The sequence below is a fragment of the Idiotropiscis lumnitzeri genome, chromosome 21 (assembly GCF_059441095.1).
Source record: "Idiotropiscis lumnitzeri isolate Australia: NSW breed Sydney's pygmy pipehorse chromosome 21, RoL_Ilum_1.0, whole genome shotgun sequence".
Classification (NCBI taxonomy): domain Eukaryota; kingdom Metazoa; phylum Chordata; class Actinopteri; order Syngnathiformes; family Syngnathidae; genus Idiotropiscis; species Idiotropiscis lumnitzeri.
In genome coordinates this window covers 223654-237532 of record NC_142411.1, presented here as the reverse complement: position 1 = coordinate 237532, position 13879 = coordinate 223654, and the positions used below count along the sequence as shown (strand labels likewise).

The following is a 13879-nucleotide window of genomic DNA, read 5'->3' as shown; positions in this document are numbered from 1 at the left end:
TCCCTTATTTTTAGTTTGCACCCAAAATCTTAATGTGGAATGTTTCACAGGACTCCCTGACCCAAATAGTTTTTAGCAACTTGAGTTTTCACACACTTATCCATATCTGGAAAAAGCTATGAGAAAAGGAGTGATATTATGACGATAGATCATAATATTACAGTAAATCACATTTATATTTTATGAAAATCAATTCTAATACGTTTAGTAAAGTTACAAGACTTTACAAGAAACAAAAACAAATTAATACTACAAATACAAATCTAGAAATCTAAGTAGATTTGTTTATTTATATAAACAAAGGGAGAATAATGCATATTATGCAAAAACCTTTATTTTTAATTATAAAATCAAAATAACACATTAAAGTTGCAATATTCCAATAATGTAATTGTGTTATGAAAAAGTAGGCATTTTCTGAACAAAAAGTTATAATATTACAAGGAAAAGTTTTACAATGCATGGGAAAAAAATCACGTGTTACATATTTTTACAAGGCAGGGAAACACCACTGTGGATTAGTTGCTACAACGAGCGATACGTTCAAGACCCGTCGTCAAACCAAAGTCAGCTAGCTTAATGCTAACATTTAAGGCGAAACACCATAGACGTGCTAATGAATATTAGCATAAACATTACGAGACCGAGAAGAGCCATTCAGGTCTGTTCCTTACAGGGCTGAAGTCCGGCACGAAGGTCGCGGCCGTTGAGTAGCACACAGTGAAATTGTGCAGACCGAGCAGAAGGCACTTCCACGTGGAGCGCAACGCTTTGCCGACATTCTGCAAGACAAAAGTGTACAGGTCATACGATTGCTTCTTTCGAAGAACGACAATGGCACAGCACGACTTATTTTCTGAGCTTCCTCTCAAAATGGAAACACAATTGTCTCCTGAGGTCCTTCATACAGGAAATGGCCGGCTGCTCTGAAGTGTGTGCGCGTGCGCGTGTGTCACATACCTTGAAAACCAAATGCAAATATCCTCCGTGCAGAATTGAAATATTAAGATAGACCAACCAACCTTCCTGACCCTTTTGTGCTTCTCCTTCTCGCTCCTCTTTTCCTCGTTCACTTCCGGCTCAACGAGCGGCTGGTAGCGCTCGGCCCGGAAAGCCAAGTGGAGCTCCCCGTGCCGTCGGCGCTGCTCGGCTTCCTCGCAGTCTACATGTCGCCGGTACGAGCCCGCTCTTGGCTCGGCGTCCCGGTGCCACGGCCTCCGTGGAGCGCCTTTGAGCTTCATGGTGGTTATGGAGGAGGCTGTCGGCAGGGGGGACGAAAACAATTTCCTCAGCCGGGGACCTGGACGCAATGTGCAGGAGTGCATTCCAGTGGACTCGTGGCGCCAGTCCTTTGAGGCGCTCCTCCTCTTCTTTTGCCTCCTCATATATCTTTGGAACTTTTCTATTCAATACAGAGTGGACGAATAAATGCATTCCTTACAGCACTGTTTGTGTGTGAATTACGTTGGATTTTTTTTTTTTAATTTCCATTTGGAGCAGTTGAAACCCAAAAGTAGATGCGACTGCTCCCTAGTTGCATATATTTATTTCATGATTTATAAATATTGTTCATGCTTGATGCACAACACCAACACAAAATATGCATGTGAGGTGCTGCTGCTGTTGTCATGTTCCACACTGTAATATTTGTGACTTTAAAATGCAGGCCATGCCGTGGTGAGTGCCGAGGATGTTGTTGGCTCAGGATAACGGCTTGCTGTTAAGTGGCTAGCAAGTCTGTTGCCTGCCTCTGGCCGACTGGGCTAAATGAAGGCTATGATTGAGCCTTGTGAAGTCTGCCTAGCAACAAGTGTGTATCGTTAATATCGGACATTGGGCATCGTTGATAGAGCGCTACGAATTCTGAGCGGCACAATGCAGTGAAAACAAAACAAGGCACAAATTGAATGACGCGAGTCTTTGTGTCTGAACGCGGACCACATTTAATGCCCAACACAGACGCAGGCTAAATTTGCAAACCAGATTTCTCTCTGGGCGAGTCTCTCAAGGCGAGAAACTTTTGCAGTTTGAAGTCAAAGTCGACGGGGCGTTCGCCGGGGAGCTTGAAGTCGGCTCGCATCAATGAGCCCAGGTAGGGAATGAGTGCGCAGTTCTCCTCGAACGAGGCCAGCTTCGTTTTGTACATCTGCCGAATGTGTTCCGTGCTGCTGTGGTTGAATGCTGTCGGGAGGGAAAAAAAAAAAAAGAAGCTGGGCTTGCCGGCCACGCGCTGCTTCAGCGCTCTTGCGGAAATACCGCACGGAGTGAGTACCTTTCATGTAGAACGCCACGTAGTGGAGAGCTGATCGTTCCATACTGAAGAAGGGGAACTTGGGCTTCAGACAGCCGACGGCCGTCATGGCCTTGATGACCGCCACTGCCACGCCCTTCACAGCAAGGCAAAGGGCTCACAAAAACACGCACGCAAGCTTGACAACTTGACACTCTGGAGCGTTCCCGACCTGCTCCAGGTAGCCCAGCGTTGGCAGCGATGTGAGCGGGATCGGCTCGCAAAGCGGAGGAACCTTACTGGGCAACTCGAGATCCCAGTAGCGTTCGGGAGCGCTTTGAGAAATGAACAATCCCCGGCCACTCAGCGGAGCACAAAAAAAACAACATTTTGTCTCACCTCAAAAACTTGTACTGCTTCTCCTTCGTCTCGCAAGTGTAGAGCCGCTCTCTGTATTCCACCGCAAATTCCACGTTGCCGTGTACCAGGGCTTCGTACCTAGGGAGGCGGAAACCACAGAAAAGCGCAACTAAACCCTCTCCATTATGACCTTCACATTCAATTCAGAGATGTGACTTGATTTGAAAGTGAATGTGCAAAATAATGTCTCAGAATTATCATAGTCCCAGTGAATGACTTTGTTTTTGTGAGCTTTCGGAGGACATGAAGTCTTGTGATTGAATTCCGTTGCACCAAACAATACACTTTCAAGTGTCATCTTTTATTGTGTAGAGCATTGTTGCATTTTTTTTTTTGTCATCTTTTATTGTGTAGAACATTGTTGCATTTTTTTTTTTTTGTCATCTGGTTTATGGCTAATGTTTCTTTTTCACCGTGTCGGTTTCAAATATTTAGCTGCAGTAAGCAGTGAATTAGCAAGCTGTGGTCGCTTGTGTTGAATTCCCTGTGGTGTAAAATGTAAACGTGAATGTTTGTCTGTCTTGGGACGTGTCCGGCGTGCGTTCACCTTTGTTTGCCATCCAGATAAGTGACAGGGCAGAAGCCTTTCATCTCAATTTCCTGAGGGGATCTCGTCTTCACCTCTGCCTCAGTTAATTTTTTGGGCAGCCGGTCTGCTTTCGGGAGAAGCCGCGGGCAGCGGGGGCTGACAAATTCATCAGGAGTGGCAAGAAAGCTCTGCCACAAAATTAAATTCTCATCAGAGCAAGGTTCTTATAGTAAATGAAGACAGACTAAAAAAATGCTTTTAAATAAGCAAAAGCTCAAACTAAAATGTCCTTTATTTGAATTTTTATCACTTAATATCATGCACGTGCTGTCGGGGTTTTTGGTATTGCTTTACGTGCAGCGTTTGAGATTTTTTTTCTTTACTTTTACCACACAAATCTTGCACTTGACAATTAATCCATATAGTCAGAAAAAAAAAAAAAAAACCCTGCTTCTGTTTTGAATCTAGACATTTGTTTTTTTTGTTTTTTTAAAGGCTGACCTCCAAATGGCGCATGCTGCACATCTTGAAATAGCGCCGATTGTATTCCGCAGCATACATGAGTGATGGCGTTTCGGAGCAGTCCACGAGGTGGTCCTGCAGAGCCAGGCACACGGAGCAGTAGTAGCCAAATTCTCCGATCTGACGCTGGAACTCTGTGGGGGTGACGCACAGCCTGTTGATGCAACCCGCTTGGCCTGCATGGTTAAAGAAAGGCACGGTTAAAACACGCTCGGCTCGTTCTTCCTCTTACGCTTGAAGAACTTACCACTTCTGGTCCTCCTCAGGTAAGTGTGGATGTTCTCCATGCTGATGCTGATCTCCTGGATCAGGCGTTCCCAGATGTACCACTTGCTCTTGAGGCCGTCCATCTGGATCCAGTTGTCATACTGCAGTTGGAAGTGCGGCCTCATGAGCTCCGCTTCCTGCTTGTAGCACGTGTTACGCACGTGGAGGATCTTGGCGCTGTCGTGCATCAAATGAGGCCTGCGACGGAAAACAACAAAGGGTCAGTGCTGTTTGTCTGTCGTTTGGTGGTTATGTCGAGGATGCGGTTTTCAGACTTGTTGTCCTCCATCTTGATGGCGAGTCCTCGCTTGAGCACCTCCACCGTGTCCAGCTCCATCTCCACCACCATCATGGGGATGATGCTGTTGGCCTGCATCAGTTGCGCTTGCTTCATGGTCATGGGAAAGCCGTCCAACACATACCTGGAAGACCACAACACGGCCATTCATATATTCTTAATCCTCGGTAAACGATGATGAGCTGAGAGTCTGTCTTATGCTGCCCCCAAGTGGCCAAGGTGGGCACAACTTTGGAATTCTTATTCATTCTATTTAATTGTGTGTGTTTAAAAAAAAAAGTGCAATATTATGGAGTGCCAGTTTTCCCCATTAAAATATGCACACGATACACCCATGCTTTGTTTAAGACATTAGAGTTGCGATGCATGGAATTTAAAACTGCGCTTATTATACTTTGATGTCTGCTGACGGGTATACGGCACCTGTATTTTATTTGTTGGCGGTTGTTTTGAAAAGAATACTTTTGTCGAGTTTTTACGACACGATACTTACCGTGATGTTTTTTTTCAATCCTGCACACAAGAAATACACCAGATTAAACAAATGAAACTAATACCAAAACAAATAAAAATGACACTAAAACAAAGCATTTGGGGAGAACAGTGCAACTTTTAAACCCGCTCTGAAAAGTAATTCAAATTTAAAAAAAAACCTCTCATCACTCTGATCCTTGACTGGTCGCTAATCAATCAAAGAGCACATACAGAGACAAAATCGGGTCCTTTGTGGTGTTAGGTTTTCATTTACGCACCCTTGCGTACTGCACACCAAGCTCATAAGCACCTTCTCCAGGCACTGCACGGCCAGTTCATCGGGCACCACCAGGCCCTGGTTGAGATGCTGCTTCATCTGCAGCGACAGGTCGCTGTGCTCCTGCTCCTCAAGAATGCGCCGCATGACGCCGCCAATGGACAGCAGGTCCAAGCCGTACCTCTGCGCGAACATTGTCGCCACTGTGTAAATGGCGGGGAATGTGAAAACTCAACTTTCAACTTTAAAAACTACCACAGCTGCATTCAAAGTGCTCTACATAGAAAAAGAAAAACGACAATAACATCAAACAGTAAACGCAATAAAACACTTGAACGACGACGCGTCTCACGCTGAGGCGAAAGACAAAAAGATTGACAGAGATGGGGCTGGTCATTCCAAAGGGAGGGAATTGCAACAGAAAAGTGTTAAGCTTGAACCCACTGGCAGCAAATACAATGAAAACAACACGGGCCCCAAAATTGAACCATGTGGAACACCCTCCAAAAAAGAAACACTGGGAAATCTTTTCAACTCACCGCTTGTTTTCCCCGATTTGGGTGGTCCGACGATGGCCATTTTAACGGGAAGCATAGGGGAGGGCTTTGACTGCTTGAGGTACTTCAAGGGGTTGAGCATGAACGTTTGCTGGTTCTTCTTGGAGCCGAAAAAGTAGATATATTGGTTGAAGAGCACTGGAAAGGCAGTATCAAGAGGCCACAAGACAGGTTGGATGAGGACTCCTTCACTGTGTCGCTGTGTGGACGGACAGACAAGGTCAACTTTCCAGTCGCCGTTTTCGTGTAATCCAAAAAAATTCCTTTGCACTTGGGACTTTTTCCTTCGTCCCCTTATGATCATGTGGATTGGCGAAACTAATGTCGGGGACTAATATTTGTTCAGGGGGGCGCTACGGTCTGAGTTTGGAAAGGTTGTGTTCAGGACCGACGGCCATTTCAACAGCTTGAGTTTCATGTTAAGGGCCCCAAAATTCCAGACTGAAAAAGAACCCCCCAAATGGCTTACCTTGACGGGGTCCATGCAGCCAAAGGCGCTGTGGAACTTGTACGAGTAGAGCAGGAGCAGCTGTGCCAGGTTGTAAGAGATGGGCTGGCATTTTTGGAAGAGCGACTCACGGTTGGCTTGCAGAGGCTCCACTTTCAGGAGGAGCTGACGGCGAACGACGGGCGTCTTGCGCGAGGCGTTGATGGATATCCGGGGAATTTTGAGTTCGCTTAGAACCTCCTGTGTGTGGAAAAACAAAAAAGAAACAAGCCAAAAAGTTTGAACACACTGCTCACGCACGCATCATCGAGATCATTTGCAGAATGGCTTCAATGGAATAATACGGCGTCGTCGATGACGTTCACCAGCACGATCGCCATGTTGTTTGAGTCGGCCACGTAGCGTTCTTCGATTTCCGTGTTCAGCCTCTCGGCGGTCGCTTCCTCCACTTCGTCTTCCTCCTTGAACTCGTCGTACCTTTCCATGGGGTACTCCTCCTCCAGAATGGCCTCGATCTCGTCCTCTATGTTGGCGGCGTCTTCGTCGTCCTCATCTTCCGCCCGGCAACTAAACTGGTTTGTTTCAAATGAAAGCCAATCAAATTGTCCAATCGTGACAGCGGTGGACGTGAGTCAAGTCAAGTCAAGTCCATTTTATTTGTATAGCCCTTAATCACAGACAGTCTCAAAGGGCTTTCCATAGCCACAATCGACATCCCCGATCTTAACCCCCAGGAGGGCAAGGAAAAACTCACAAAAAAAAGTGAGAAACCTTGAGAAGGGACCACAGATGGGGGAATGACCAGGCTGCAATGGATGCCAACTGGGCAACATTTGACACATACAATGATGCTATGCAATAATAGATGAGATAATATAAGAGTCAATTGAATGAAGTGCTGACTTACTTTGGCGGTGGCTGTGGAAGAGGCCGCTTTCTCCTCCATGAGTTCGGCCCTCCTCTTTGTAATATTCTCTTCCTGTCGCAAAGACCCCCCCAAAAATGCCAAAATGAAGCACGTCACGACCCCGCCCACAAAAAGTCTGACTTACCCGAGCCTTGCCGTGTATCTCGCGGAGGACGTCGAGCAAAGCTTCACGCCGGTCGCAATGATCTCGCCAGCGCTGCCAGAATTTGGGCAACAGACGTGCCTGAATGTCCTCCACGTTGGCCATCAAGGTGACCACGGTGTCAGGATAAAGTTGATGCTGCATCATGTGCTGCACTTCCTCTGTGTTGTGAGGGAAATCCTCCAGGATGAAACCCGTCGACCTGAAATAAGCAGCCAGAATTGAACCGGACGTGACGTCGGGAGGACGAGCGCGAACGGCATCGGGCGATGACGGAACAGATGGAGAATGGCTGCATTACATGTAAGGCTCCGTCTTCCAGTACGGGTTGATGACCTTATCAAGGACGTGTGAACTCAAGGGAAGGTCATCAGCCAAGTAGGCTTTAATACCAATTTCCTCATCAGTCAGTCCGGCATCCTCCTAATGCACAAAGAAAAATTCCCCAAAAAATAAGAAAGACGTGAAAAACACACACACAATTTGTACAATCAGCTCGAAAACTAACTTGAGTTACTTCCGCGGGTTCTTCTCCTCGGGCATCCTCGATAGCGGACTTCAAGGCCTTCAGATGCTCCTCCGTCGACTCATCGGCGGGGATAACTCGCTGCTTCATCTTTGGCGTGAGGAGCGTTTGAAGATGCTCCCGGAACTGAATGTGGAACAGGCCGAGTTGCTTGGCGAGCCACTCGCCTTGAGTGGTCTTGCCGGCGCCTCGGCATCCCAGCACAAAGATCCGCAGGGCAGGAGGCTAAAAGAGCCGCCCGACATCACAACGTATTCACGCGGTTTGGTTTGTTTTTTTTCTTTTTCCTCGTCAGCTTGTACCTTCAGAAGCTCGGTACGTCCGACAAACTGCTCGGGAGAGAGCAGGAAGATCTCCCTGGCGTCGACATTGGAGAAATAGTAGACCTTTTCTCGATATTTGGCGGAGATCTCGTCCGTGCAGGGCACCAGCGCATTCTGCTTGTTGAGCACCACCGGGCAGAAAATAAAAGTATCGCCGAAAGACCTCTTGGAAGTTGCCTCCCCTGGCGATTCTGACTTTTAGAGCAGAAAAGGACCCAAAAAATTAGCGTGTGTGTGAAGCGGGAAAAGATGAATCAAAATGCGTCGCTGAAGCAAAAACAAAGAAAGAAAGTCGCTTCATGTCAAAGACACCGCAAGTGTGACTTTGACAAAACGGCCGTTGGCCATCTCAAGCGCACAACACGCGAAAGGAGCGGCAAGCGCACGAGGGCCGACGGTTTACTGACGTCTTCCCCTTCTTTCTCCTCCTCCTCTTCCTCCTCCTCCTCGGCCGTGTCCTTGGAAGAATCGTCTTCATCGTCTGCGATTTCCAGGTTTGCGATGGCTTCGATGTCTTCCGCTTCCTCATCCAAGTCGACGGCGGAGAACTCTCGGGGCAAATACTTGAAGGGCTCTGCAGAACAATGAAGTGAGGGAATGGTCGCTTTTTTTTTCTTCATGTGAAACGAATGATCTGTGTGAAGCCACAGGTTTCCACCCACTCTCCATGAGCTGGACAATCTCGTCCAGAAGTTCTTTGGGGCTCCTGCTGGCGGTCTGCAGCACCGAGTGGCTTATGCTGAGCGACAGCTGCAGACCTTCCCATTCTCTCGTGAACTCATCCTTCTCCGCTTTGAGCTCGGGCTTATCTGAGGAGTCGACACGATGAGCAAACCGGTCCTTTTGTGACTTGGGAGGAAAATGAGGTCTTACCTTCAGCGTTTTCTGGCTGCGGAGCGCCGGACGGATCTGCGGTGCGAACGGAGCAATGTTTCTACAAAAGGTGGCCGCTCCCTGACAGGAGACATCAACGTGAACGCGACTTACTTTGGTTCACCTCAGTGTGCAGGAGACAGAAGAGGAAATCTGGATGGATTCCGGCTCGATGCAAAGCCTCCAACTGGGAGGCGTTCCTAGGAAAGTTGTCAAGCACCCAGCCGTTGCCCACATCAGTGCCCACGTTGGAAGATTCGTTCTGGAACAAAACAAAGAAAGGGACAATCGTTCCATGAGCACGGTTGCGCGCAAAACACTCCAGTCATCTTTCCCCTCGGAAATGAATGGAAATGCCACAAATCCCTTCTGGCCTCTTCTCAAAACGAACCTAAACTTTTGTGGTATTTCTTTGATGAGAAAAAAATAGAATAGTACTTTTGAAAAATGACATCATCAAATGGAATTTGATAAAAAAACTAAACAAAAGCAACACTTTTTGTTCCCCTTCACATCCATTCAATGGCCTCCACCTTGGCCACCAGGGGGCAGTCTAAAACAGACAGGCACGCAACTCAGCTCCTCGGCAGAGCACCGATATTCGTGGTTCTTCATAGAGGATAAAGAATGTATGACGGCTCCGTCCATGCACCCAACCACATGCACACACATTTGGGGAGATCCAAAATCAACGTACTTCTCTGATGACCTTCATCAGAGCTTGGGCATAGACTTCCTTGGCGGCATCCTGCTTTTTGGCCTCTTCCAGAGCCGTTTGCACAAGGGCCACCACTTCGGGATGATCCTCCGTCACTGAAAACAGCGTCACGACGCATTCGGTACGTTTGCTTCTCTAAAATCTGCACGCAAAACTAAACGTGTGCTTACCTTCCACAGCGGGGGTTCCATCTGGGGAGGCAAAAGGTCAAAGGTGATCTGGTGAGAACTGTTAACGTTACTGTGCCGTACTAAACCGTGCGAAACGGGACAACAACTCGCCAGAACTCTGCTCGTTTTGCTGCTTGGTCCGGATTTTCTCCATGGCGGCCAGCGTGCTGTCCTCTTTGACTTTGACGAGCCACTCCTTCTCCAGCTCCGCCACCAGAGGCTCGGCCAGTTTCTCCAGCTCCAGCACGGACACGTTGTGCCTCGCGGCCATCAGTTTGGCGAGGTCGGCCCTCCCCGAAGCCGTTGTTCCAATGATGCAAACCCTGCAAGGGGGGCTCGGCATGGGAGGGAGCAGGTACGGTCTGGGGTTGGTCACAAACTTATCGTAGGCTTCTTGGGATGAAAGGATGTACATTTTGTCCCGGAAGCTGCAAAAGGGTTTCAGAGGAGAGATTGGTCAGACGGAAGTCGGGACGCAACTAACTCATCTCGTCACTCAAGGCCCCGCTTCTTGAGACAGGCCTCACCCGACAGAGAATTCGGGTTTTCCGGGGACCAAGCGTCCTTCCTTCAGGGCGACCGGACAACTTCGACCCCAGCGGCTCCTCCTCCACCGGAAGCCTGGCACCAGCATCCTGGAGGAGGACATAAACCTCAACAGATCCTCCTACAAACCAGAACCAGAGGGGAGGCAGCATTGGATGGGGGGGAGTTCGATGGATTGGCATGCAGTCCATGAAGCGGCACGTCCACTTTAAATGGGAAGTATTGACAGCCTTTCATTTTTTTCCACATTTGTAGCGTTTAATCCAAGTACTCGGAGCCTTTGCTCAATACTTTACTGATGCACCGTTGGCAATCATTTACAGCCGCAAGTCTTTTGTTTTGGGGAATATGACGCCGCAAGCGCGGCCCACCTCACTTTGGGCCGATGCGCCCATTTTCTTTGTAACATTTTGACATTGTGACACGGTCACAAATTTTCTTGGGTTCTTTGCAAGCGCCGTCAGGTTGGATGGGGGGGGGGGGGGGGGCATCAGTGCACTGCCATTTTCAGAGATGCTCGATGGGGTTCAAGTCTGGGCCGCTCCAGAACATTCACAGAGTTGTCCCGAAACCGGTCTTTGGTTAGCTCGATTGTGTGCTTCGGTTCGTTGTTCTGTTGGAAGGAAAACTTTTGCCCCTGTCTGAGCAGTTCCTCAACGCCTCCCGCTGAAAGGCATCCCCATTTGGTGATGCTGCCACCGCCACGCGATTGGTCAGGTGATGAGCAGTGCCTGGCTTTCTCCAAACAGGACACCTGGCATTCACGCCAAAGAGTTCACGCTTTGTCTCATCAGACCCGAGAATTGTCTTTCTCATGAGCGAACAGAAATTCAGGTTCCTGTTGGCAAACTCCAGGCGGGATGCCACGTGTCTTTCACAAAGGAGTGCTTTCTGTCTGGCCACTCGACCATGCGGGCCCTGATTGGCGGCATGCTGCCGACCGCTAAATACGATCAAAACAAAATGGCCACCGTGTTTGTGCCTACGTGAAAAACACGGAGCAGGACTGACCGTTTCAATGTCTTCGGGCAACTCTTCGTTCTGATGGAGGACCACGGGAACGGACATGCGTTGTATGGCCATTGATCCCAGACGGGACAACACAAACTACACGCATACAAGGACACACGTCAGTAACAACAGGTAGCAACATGCTGCTTATATGAAGCCACTTACTAAGAGCAACTCATCCGGTGTGTCGCTTCCGTCCACCTCTAAGAGGTAAATCGGGTTGTGGTCCATCATGTAGTCCTGAATGACAAGAGGGATGCGTTACAAGACAAGGGAGGTCCTCGTTATTCCACTTGTGACCGGGAGCATTTGCACCTCCAGTGGTCTGAGGATGTTATCCTTGTACGTGTTGATTCTCAGAGAAGTATTTCTGGACTGACGTTCGGGGATCCACACCAGCTGGTCAATAGTGCACCTCGGGGTAATTGGTTCCTCCTCCTCTTCATCCTCCTCCTACGAGCGTGAAAAAAGTCTGCTATCAGTCACCGCAGGTGCTGACGTGGAATCTCCATGTGCTGAATCTGGCCCACTTATTTCGTTTTCTGGGCATGTGGGAGGCTGAACAGATACCTGCGAGTCTTCCTTGTCCTCCTCCTCCACGACTTCCTCATCAATGAATCCCGTTACGTGGAACTCATTGTCCAGTTTCCATTGATCTTGATTGTAAAGAAGACCTGTCATCGGGTGCTGCTTCTGACTCGACAGCCTCTGGACCAGGTCCTTGTCGGCACACTGACAAGACAGCAGACGTGAGAGCATTGTCGTCGTTTTTTTTTTTTGGCCACCCAAAGAGAGGCGCGGTGATGCGATCTTACCTTGATGTTGACGATGAAGTCCGGCTTGAGCTTGAGCTTCCTGATCATTTCCATTTGCTCATCGACGGTAACGCCTTCCTCCGACATGAACGGCAGGCAACTCAACACGTAGCCTGTGACGTGTGATTTCAACATTGGAGTGCTAAGATGTGCCGTAATATCAAGCAAACAAAGCCTTACCGTAATGCTCGACTTTGGTCGAGTTCAGCATGTCGAGTATGAGTCTCAGGACCACGTCTTCTGGTACACTCGCGCCCGCGTTTAGGATATCCAGGAGCTGTAAAATGCTCGACTTTAGTGCGGGCGTGGGAAAAGGGAAGACGCACGGCCCGCCAGGCACTTCTAAAAAAAGGTAAAAAAGTTGTTCATGATGTTGTTACCTTAATGCCATCCTCGGTTTTACTTCTGATGTGGGAGTCGAGCACCTCCGTGTCTGCAATTGGGAAGCAGATGGAATGAATAAAAAGCTCATGTTTGTAAAAGGTAGAGGGAGAGAGATTATGCTTACCATCAATTAAAACACAACCCCACGTCTCTGCAATATATTTGGCCAGGGTGGATTTGCCGACACCCTGCAAACAACGGACGTCACAAATTGTTGTTGTTGTGACTTTTTATGGGTATGAGAGTTCAACATGCCAGCTTTGTTAATTGTGATCCTTCTCGACTGAAATACGAGAGCAATATTGAAAATTGTCTTGATTGATTGCCTGATTGATTGACTGATTGAGTCAATCTGCTTCAGTCCAAAAACAAAAAGAAAGCCAACCAAAAAGGTGGAGGCTTGCAGAGTTGCATTCAACTGCGCAAGTCTATCGAATGAAATCTCTGCTGTGTATGTGTGAACTCATTTACCGGCCTTCCAACCACAAGGAAGCAGGTCGGTTTGGAAAGTAGACGCTGTCTTTCCGCGTCCTCTTCGATGAGATTGTCCACTAGATCCATTCCTGTCGTATTGCCTAAACTTGGTTCACTAAGGCAAACAACAAAAATGAAGAGCGAAATTTAAGGCCCTGCCATGAGATGCTCTCCGTTAGAAATCGTCAAAGTAATCATAATCATTTGAACTTATTTATCTGCATACAACACATTTGAACATTCATGACGTAATGTGCAGGTTTAACCCGGTTTGAAGATGCAAAGTGCTACGCACTCGGTGGCGAGGGCTAGGCTACAAAAACGGTAGATATATGACACGTTTTATAACGAGCTTAATATTACAAGTATGTAACAGCTTCCTCCATGTCAATTTAACACGATAATCTTGGTATAGTTCAATAAACTCGATGTGGTCGAACGCTATTTCATGACATTTTCACGTTTCGATAAAATGCAGTTTGGGGTCGCTACCACAGATTGCACGTAATGCAGTCATCTATATTACTGGATACTGATGCACAAATACATTTGAACCAATATTTACCGAAAATAGGTTTACCTTACAAATTTGAGAAGAAGAACTATCCCCCACCTATTGTAAAATACTTTAAATTCGCATTAGGAACGTAATATTTGAAACTCGCATTGCTGCAAATTTGTGGCTGAAACTAGCGTCAACGTGGAAACTCTCTATTATCACTACCCGTTGGCCGTAGCGTTTGGTGCCATAGCAACTATCAACAAGTGGACGTAATCGGTGAATTTTGTGCGGGGATGAATCACAGAAAAATCATATGACTATTAAAGTATTTTAACGTATAGTTTCATTTCCATTTTCAAATTGTTATAATACGTGGAAAAGGTATTGTATTTTAATAATTTCGAACGCAAAATTATATTTTTGGGCTTCGCCAGGCACCGTAGTG

General features: G+C 47.6%; 2 protein-coding genes across 5 annotated transcripts; both read right to left on the bottom strand.

The window, feature by feature from the left end:
* Positions 1–377: 377 nt before the first annotated feature.
* LOC148316210 (uncharacterized) lies at positions 378–1771 on the bottom strand. Its single transcript, XM_088286427.1, has 2 exons — positions 1023–1771; positions 378–782 (listed from the first exon to the last, which is right to left on the bottom strand). The coding sequence occupies exons 1-2, from the start codon at positions 1383–1385 to the stop codon at positions 636–638; spliced, it is 510 nt and encodes a 169-aa protein (XP_088142553.1). The 5' UTR covers positions 1386–1771; the 3' UTR covers positions 378–635.
* Positions 1772–1919: 148 nt separating this feature from the next.
* Positions 1920–13657, bottom strand: ak9 (adenylate kinase 9). 4 transcript variants are annotated; one of them, XM_088286423.1, is made up of 36 exons: positions 13513–13657; positions 12930–13047; positions 12583–12646; positions 12455–12507; positions 12255–12351; positions 12075–12187; positions 11830–11991; positions 11575–11712; positions 11425–11499; positions 11260–11355; positions 10230–10369; positions 9814–10130; positions 9703–9723; positions 9512–9627; positions 8929–9076; positions 8815–8850; positions 8604–8750; positions 8349–8515; positions 7921–8136; positions 7601–7843; positions 7394–7515; positions 7075–7294; positions 6930–7001; positions 6388–6594; positions 6044–6262; positions 5557–5773; positions 5019–5220; positions 4690–4779; positions 4244–4390; positions 3949–4166; positions 3681–3877; positions 3198–3367; positions 2630–2728; positions 2463–2565; positions 2273–2387; positions 1920–2181 (listed from the first exon to the last, which is right to left on the bottom strand). In XM_088286423.1, the coding sequence occupies exons 2-36, from the start codon at positions 13017–13019 to the stop codon at positions 1967–1969; spliced, it is 5052 nt and encodes a 1683-aa protein (XP_088142549.1). In that variant the 5' UTR covers positions 13020–13047; positions 13513–13657; the 3' UTR covers positions 1920–1966. The 4 variants fall into 4 exon arrangements, with proteins under 4 accessions (XP_088142549.1, XP_088142550.1, XP_088142551.1 ...); XM_088286424.1 differs by having other exon boundaries at positions 12075–12148; XM_088286425.1 differs by lacking the exon at positions 4690–4779.
* Between the last annotated feature and the right edge of the window lie 222 nt (positions 13658–13879).

Bases quoted from the DNA above. Each gene is read 5' to 3' on its own strand.
- LOC148316210 (XM_088286427.1), bottom strand. From the start codon at position 1,385: ATGAGGAGGCAAAAGAAGAGGAGGAGCGCCTCAAAGGACTGGCGCCAC. The intron at 783-1,022 runs GTTGGTTGGTCT...TTTGTCTTGCAG, and splicing joins AGCACAAAAGGGTCAGGAAG to AATGTCGGCAAAGCGTTGCG.
- ak9 (XM_088286423.1), bottom strand. From the start codon at position 13,019: ATGGATCTAGTGGACAATCTCATCGAAGAGGACGCGGAAAGACAGCGT. The intron at 11,992-12,074 runs GTAAGATCGCAT...CTGTCTTGTCAG, and splicing joins ACTTCATCGTCAACATCAAG to TGTGCCGACAAGGACCTGGT. The intron at 11,713-11,829 runs GTATCTGTTCAG...TCACGCTCGTAG, and splicing joins AGGACAAGGAAGACTCGCAG to GAGGAGGATGAAGAGGAGGA.